Raw genomic sequence first — 7089 nt, forward strand, 5'->3', positions numbered from 1 at the left:
CAACATTTAGCCGTTCTCTTAACCCATAACCAATGTCATTGCAGCAAAACAACGGTAAATAGTCATTGAATCGACATAAGGTAATTAAGCCAGTTTCCCCCCACGACATTGAAAAAAACAACACAAAGGGAGAGTGTCGAAGATTAAAACGTTTATTGCAGTGAAAAATGATAATTCGGTCCTGAATTGTGAATTTCGCGAAACAAAGTCTTCATGTCGTCATATGACATCCATCGGCTCTTCCAAGCAGCCATTCGGTAATCAGGAGACGTAGCTCTCCAAACTTGGGTTTGGTAAACGCTATGTGGTTTCTGCTGCTATTTTCCACCTCTGAAGCCACTGCTGAAGAGTCAGTTCACCTTTCTGAAGTTGAGGAAGGACATTCTTTGCTGGCTGATCCCACCTATTAGGGACACAATAGAGCCCATGGAGATATTAAGAAAACATCTGCAGATGGCAAAAAACGAAACAGTCAAAAAAGGGGCTGAATCTAAAACGCATGTTTGTAAACCTTGTATTTTAGGATTAATTAATATAATCACAATGAAGTCAAGTAATATGTACAAGTCAAAGTAATTTGGGGATATTCATATAGGTATATTGACCGACCAGTGATTGATGTCCAGTTTGACCTGGTTGCAGTAGGACAAGCACTTGGTGCAACGATGGGCCAGCTCTCTGGACCTTGGCACCATAGTCTTCAAAAGCTTCTGATCTTCTTCTGTGACTTTAGCCAGCAGGGCTGTGTAGGAGACAGCATTTGAAAACACTTTAATAATAATGTTGAGTGGAGACTCAAGTGCACTCTTCCTCAGTATTTGTACATACTATAACACTCAAATACATACTCATATGTTAAAGTGTGCATCTCTTTGAAATGGTTTCGCCCGTCTTATTACAGCATCACTGGTACTTTTCGACACCTCCATTTCCCATTTTGGGTTAACAAAATACAACACATCAACGAAATAGGTTTGAACAATGTCGACAATGTCTGCACGTGTTGTCTTTGCTAAACCCACCTTTCTGGTCAGGCGCATGCAACAGCTCGACTTCTTTCTGTACTTTGTGCAAACTAGTGTTGTGGTGGCGCAACAGTTGGCGCAGAAATCGCAGCTCAAAGTCTTGGGAGCGCGCCTGAGCGCACAACTCCTCTGGAGCCTGCCGGAGAGGAAGAGAGGAAGAGTTCAACCTAACTAGGATTTACTCCTTTAACCGGTGCTTTTACCAGAAGCAACTCCATGGGACGTCAGATACAGGTCGTTAAGGAGCCGGAAGGGGTTTTGGATCTGGGTGCGGCTATTGGGGATCAAACCCGGTACCTTCAGCTAGAAGACGAACCCCTTAGCCAACACCATACAATTTGGATCATGCACTGTGACGGCCAGAGAACCAGCCAGAAACAGCCACTAGGGGGTTAAAAGTTAATTTGGAACGATGTTATCTTACCCTGAAGAGGGGAAATGACAAGCTCTGGCACAAGCTGTGGAAGGAAGGAGACTGCAAACGATAGATGGACAAACATGATGCAGGGATCCTTTCGACTCTGAAACAAATGCATTTAAAAAAAGTATCAAAATCCACAAAAGAAAAAATATATATATCATAATAACACAGCCAACCTAAGTACACAAACTTATAAAATAACTACAGCGGAACTATTTCTTACTCTTCAACAGTCCTTCGGTCCAGAGCAGAAAGTGAAACGCCTCCAAACTGCCTGGCCTCCTGGGAAATGCAGTTTCGTAGCTTGCTGGCTGCAGTGATAACCTCAACAAACTGAGGAATCAGCTCGTCTTGAACAAATTTCCCCAACTGAATCCAAAGAGACCAAAGGAACTTTAGAGTTTGTATGTCACTATTAATGACATACACATAAGATAAACATTCACATGCTATTTAAAACAGATACCCAACACATCACTAAGAAAAATAGAGGATAACATTACATTTAATTTCTTAGACGAAGTCTAAGAAATTAAATTAAGTCTTCCTCTTAACACCCTCTATGCTAGACAGATTAATAAAATCAATTCACACCTCTTTGTGCAGACGGATCAGATCAGCCTTAGTTGTGGAGTTCCCCTTAATGAGACCTCTGATCCCCTCCTGCCTGGCATCCTGTGTAGAGGAAGAGAGATATATTCACCATGTCATACCAATCGCACGGCATTTCGAGACGTAACATCACAGGACTCCAAACCCAAAAGATCGATTCAGACTCAAGAGATAAGTTCAGAAGGGTGGTGGAAGATCTGGTTCTTTGTCCTGCTTGCTTCCTCACCACAAGTCTCCTGAAGTCCAAGATGCTCTGCCACTGGTTCCGGAGGTTTCGAAGAGCCTCCTGCCGACTCCTTGCTTGCTGATCATACTGCAGACAGCGGTCTCTGATGTAGTCCGTGGCCGCTGTTTGCATCTCACATTTGAGTTCAAGCTGAAACACTGAACTGGGAGGGAATTCAAGGACAATACACAGCAAACATTAGAGAGGAAATATTAGGCCTGTGGGGCCTGAGAGCCATTCTGGTGTCTTCAGCTATAATGAACGATGGCTATAACAAATTAGGACAATCATGGGGGATGAAATTTGTTTTCACCTTGTCGACAAAACTTTAGCTTTGAACAAAGGGCCGTCCCACATTAACGAGACCAATTCAGCACATCGATTCTGTTCACAACTGAGAAACGGTACCATCTAGCTGTGAACATCCCGGGGACAGAGCGGGCTGTGCATGTACTCACAGTGCAGGGGATTGGACGCGGAGCTCATCCCCCAGAACAGACACCTCCTGCTCAGCCTCTCCCTGGTGGACCTGGAGTTGGGTCTGCAGCTTCTGGATCCTCAGGCGAGTCTGGGTCAACTCTGTGTAACCGTTCCCAACGCCATCCCACGCATCCTGCAATCACAGACACTTATCTTGAGGGAAAACTTTGGCAGCCCAGTGGTTTAGAACAAGTTCTGACCAATTTTTTTTCAATTAATTTAAAGACTGTATAGAGTGTCAACGATCACCTGATCTTCCTTCACATTTGTCGCTCTTAATGTCAGTGCATGGTTAATCCTTAGATGCACTCACTGAGAATGTGTAATTTGCAAGTGCAAGTGTTTTTCTGCATTCGGGATATCAATGATATATAATGTAGATAGATATAGCACCTGCAGTAAATGCTTAACAGGGGGCAACTCTTCTTCCTCTGCCCTAGAGATGTCTAGCAGTTGGTTGCTTTCATAGCGGAACCTAAAAATAGTAAAAAGTTTAGAGAAACACAGAAACGGCAACAACACATTTTTTAATTACCATCCATTTTAAATATTTATTAAACAGACGATTACGTCAGATTAATGTACCGAAGAGCCGACACATCCTGAGTGACGTCCAGAGAGGCCATCTTCTCCTCCAACTCTCTTTGTTGTCCGGAGGCTAAGAACTGCATCGCTGAAAGCACTTGGTTTGACGGATAAGAACTAAGCAGCTTCTATAAATATAAAAGAGAAAACCCATTAGAAAGTAAGCGAAGCAGTAGTCACGTGGCTCATAGCACTAATGCATAAAAATGTATGGTCACATGCAAGGAATCTAGAACCCATACCTCTACGTTACTCAACCAATACTGGAAAACCACAGTCCTTTGTTCACGGGACATACTGTGGAACAGAGGAGAGGAGATTGATTTAGCACTGGGAAGAGATAAATAAGAAAAATTAAAATATATATATCAGCATACTATGATGTCCTCCGCAGTTCTTACTGTGAGACAGCAGAGGGCGCCGTCTTCAGTTCACTCTCCTGTAGAGACTGGAAGAAGTCAACCCTGTGGTCACGAAGCTCTCTAACATCCCGCTGGGAGGAGAGGAGAAACAAGTTAAGAAGGCAGACCTAGAATCTATTAGAATAAAATATTCTGATTCATGGGAATAGTCCAGCGCCGTCGTACAGAGACGTGTGGCCAGATGTGGTTTGTTGTTAAAGTCAATAAATATACATTAAGAGCATTTTAAGACTTTATTGTCTACGAGTGCCAATTTTGCCCGTAATTGGTATCCATTAGGAAACCTTTTGGCTATGTATCAATTAAGTTGATCTGGGAGTTGGCCATGCATTACCAGGACTTGGGCCTCCGCTGTAATGTTGGACCCATGTTGGTCTGCACGCGTGTTTGATGAGTCACTCCCAAACAACACTTCAACCTCAGCCTTTCTGCAATTTAAACACACACACACACATCGTTTCTTGAACAGAATTTAAATGCAACGTAATTAGCCGCAGTGTTTTCTGTGAGTGGTAGCATGGTGGTCACTGACCTGGCCAACTGCTCCAGGGTCTTGCTGTGTCTGCTGATCTTGAGGACGTCTTGGGTCAGAGTCTGCCGGTTCCCGGAGCAGCGCCGCCTGAAGGCCTGCAGCAGCAGCTCCCTGAGATTTGCCTCCTCCACCTGGACCCAGGTACGGTCGATAGACCGCTCTGTCCAACACCACAACACGCTCATCAAGGACACGTCGGACCGCCTCAAAATCACAGACGGTAGAGGCTCAGAAGAGACTGTACTGAACGGGCTTGTTCTCAGGAAAATGAACTGCATTTGAAATTATACAAATAGAAACTAAATTAAATGAAAATATGAGACATCACAATTCGACGGAAAGCTATACTTATTAAAGCTATACGTAGACTGAAAAAAGGATAACTATTGTAATAAGATATGATATCATTTATTCATCTCAGCATAGAAATGTAGGAAACAAAAGTGCCGGTTCTCTCCCTACTGTTCATCGAGTTAGATTGAAATCCTCACATTATTTCATTTCCTCCATCATAAAGCATTACCCTCTGTGGCAAGCTGCTCTTCAGTGGCGCTGATCTGAGAGTCCAGGTGTCCGAGGTCCGCTTTCAGCTGCTCTATCTGTTCCTGGAGCTCTCGCCGCTTAGCAGAATCACTCTGGCCCTCCACCTGCTTCAGCTAAGCAGGTAATAGAAGCATAGAAAGGACGATTAGAAAAATAAACAAATGTGCAACAAAGCCATTATGGGACAAGCTTCGCTTAACACCTGGGAGAAATAACATTGTGTAGCTTTGATGCAGCAAGAGTTTTGGTAAATTTGAGTATGTTGACTAGTAAAAGTAAGACCAAATCAAAACAGTAGTGATCGAGATCATTGGATGATTGAGCCTCTTTGTACATACCTCCTTGTCTTGAAGCACTTTGTACCTTGAAGAGAGGAATGTCAAGAAAATGTGTGGTTGGAAATTAGAATGTCATGTATGGCAAAACATTCAACGTTACAGCCCAAATAAACATGTCATGGTTTTAATGATGGAAAGGATACCATTGAAGATTGCCACGCATGATCCGGACATTCCTGGAAAACAAATGAAATAAAAGAGAAGACTTAAACATCACTTAATCAAATACTTGATGAATCAACTCCATTGCTGACAAGACACCTGCCAAAAAGTAAACAGAGCAGTAAGCAGTACAATAAGTAGCGAAGTAAACCAGTTAAAGACGTACCTCTGTTGATATACATGTTGGACCATATATTTCCAGATGGATGCGCCTGACCCCACACAGAGACTGTATGATGAACCACATTGTTAAAGATATGACTTGATTTAATGGACTTGAAGGAGACGAATCAAAAGGGACCACTATATTTATACTCACGTCTTGAAATAGCCGTCATTAGGAAGGCTCTGTGAAGGTAAATTAAACTCCTTGGTTGCCCATCTCTTCAATTCCTTCACAAGATTGCCATCCCCCATTCTGGCAAACTAAAGTCCACCTACTATATTTTCGGGTAACGTTAACGTTTCGGTGCAGAAGGGTAGGACCGTTTGTTTACGGAAGCAAGCGTATGTCCCTACTGACGGTTACCTACATCAGTTTCTGTGGAAGACACACAGAAGCTCAGAAGCTCACCTTTGCCGATTACATCGCCCCTGAGTAAGAATAAGTATGCTAGGAAAGTTGGATTCTTTGTTTTTGAAATGCAACGCAATTTGACACAACCGTCTACGAACTTTTAATTTCCCGCTCCACGACATTTCCGGTATGCATTTCCGGAACGGAACGAAAGGAGTCAGCAGCGCCGCCACCTGCTCAAACCTCTCCCCTGCACCGGCTTTCCTTGGCTATTTGTTACAAAGAAAATACGTAAACAGCGACCTATCAAACCAATCAACCAACAGCGAACAATCAAACCAGTCTGCACCTTTTACTCATAAATACTAAAAACTAAATTTACTGCAGTACTGGTATTTGGTACTTGGTATTTGGACTATTAATCCTCGAGGCCATTATACTTTAATTCGTGTCATTAAAGTGTCAATGCCAAGTGGATCTGGTCTAATATTTATTTAAGCTTACTTTCATTTCATAGCCGCCATGCTTAGGTGAATGTGGTACACATCAGCCAACCAAATCAATCGTTTACCACACTGAAACATGTATGCCCCAATATGTCTTCATTCACAGCATCTGACTCTTGCAGTCCACCAACAATCTCTTCTATGTATTATTTTATTTATTTAATCATGGCATGTACGTAAGGGCAAATGGTTCTTCCATGATTGATAACACTTTCAAAAACTCTTCCCAGATTTAATAATATGTCACGGTTTAAATAATTTCGACCTGAGCATAAAAAGTAGTAGTACACAGTATTGGTTTCAAAATCCAATATATCATGGTAACAAGGCAATGAGTGTGTTCATTTTGTTTTACACACCAGAACAAAAATCTGTAATGCAGTAAGGTAACCTATAAATACAATCAATATGAGGAGGGCACCAGTACACAGTTCAAATATAAATAATTGTAACCTAATTATGGCAATGAAAAAATTGCAAGTTGCCGCCATGATTGGAGAGGATACAGCTCTGAATGTTCATCTTTCACATCCACGGCCAATGTGTCTGTGTCATTTTGTTGGATTTAAAAGTGTCCATACGCTCAGTCTCTATTTATTTACTTGGTGTTACCGTATCCTGGTAAAGAGATTTAAAACGGATAAAGATTCCTGAAACAAAAAAAAAAAAAAAAAAAAAAATATATATATATATATATATATATATATATATATATATATA

At 41.9% G+C, this 7089-nt stretch overlaps 1 protein-coding gene across 2 annotated transcripts; it reads right to left on the reverse strand.

Annotated features, from left to right (window-relative positions):
- Positions 1-112: 112 nt before the first annotated feature.
- haus5 (HAUS augmin-like complex, subunit 5) lies at positions 113-6146 on the reverse strand. 2 transcript variants are annotated; one of them, XM_056603783.1, is made up of 19 exons: positions 5666-6146; positions 5513-5575; positions 5328-5360; positions 5185-5209; positions 4827-4959; positions 4304-4463; positions 4106-4199; positions 3751-3842; positions 3592-3646; positions 3335-3477; positions 3158-3239; positions 2743-2897; positions 2285-2447; positions 2041-2121; positions 1670-1815; positions 1450-1546; positions 1023-1161; positions 610-742; positions 113-403 (listed from the first exon to the last, which is right to left on the reverse strand). In XM_056603783.1, the coding sequence occupies exons 1-19, from the start codon at positions 5761-5763 to the stop codon at positions 301-303; spliced, it is 1995 nt and encodes a 664-aa protein (XP_056459758.1). In that variant the 5' UTR covers positions 5764-6146; the 3' UTR covers positions 113-300. The 2 variants fall into 2 exon arrangements, with proteins under 2 accessions (XP_056459758.1, XP_056459759.1); XM_056603784.1 differs by having other exon boundaries at positions 3350-3477; positions 5666-6143.
- Between the last annotated feature and the right edge of the window lie 943 nt (positions 6147-7089).

This window comes from Gadus chalcogrammus, chromosome 12, assembly GCF_026213295.1.
Source record: "Gadus chalcogrammus isolate NIFS_2021 chromosome 12, NIFS_Gcha_1.0, whole genome shotgun sequence".
Lineage (NCBI taxonomy): Eukaryota > Metazoa > Chordata > Actinopteri > Gadiformes > Gadidae > Gadus > Gadus chalcogrammus.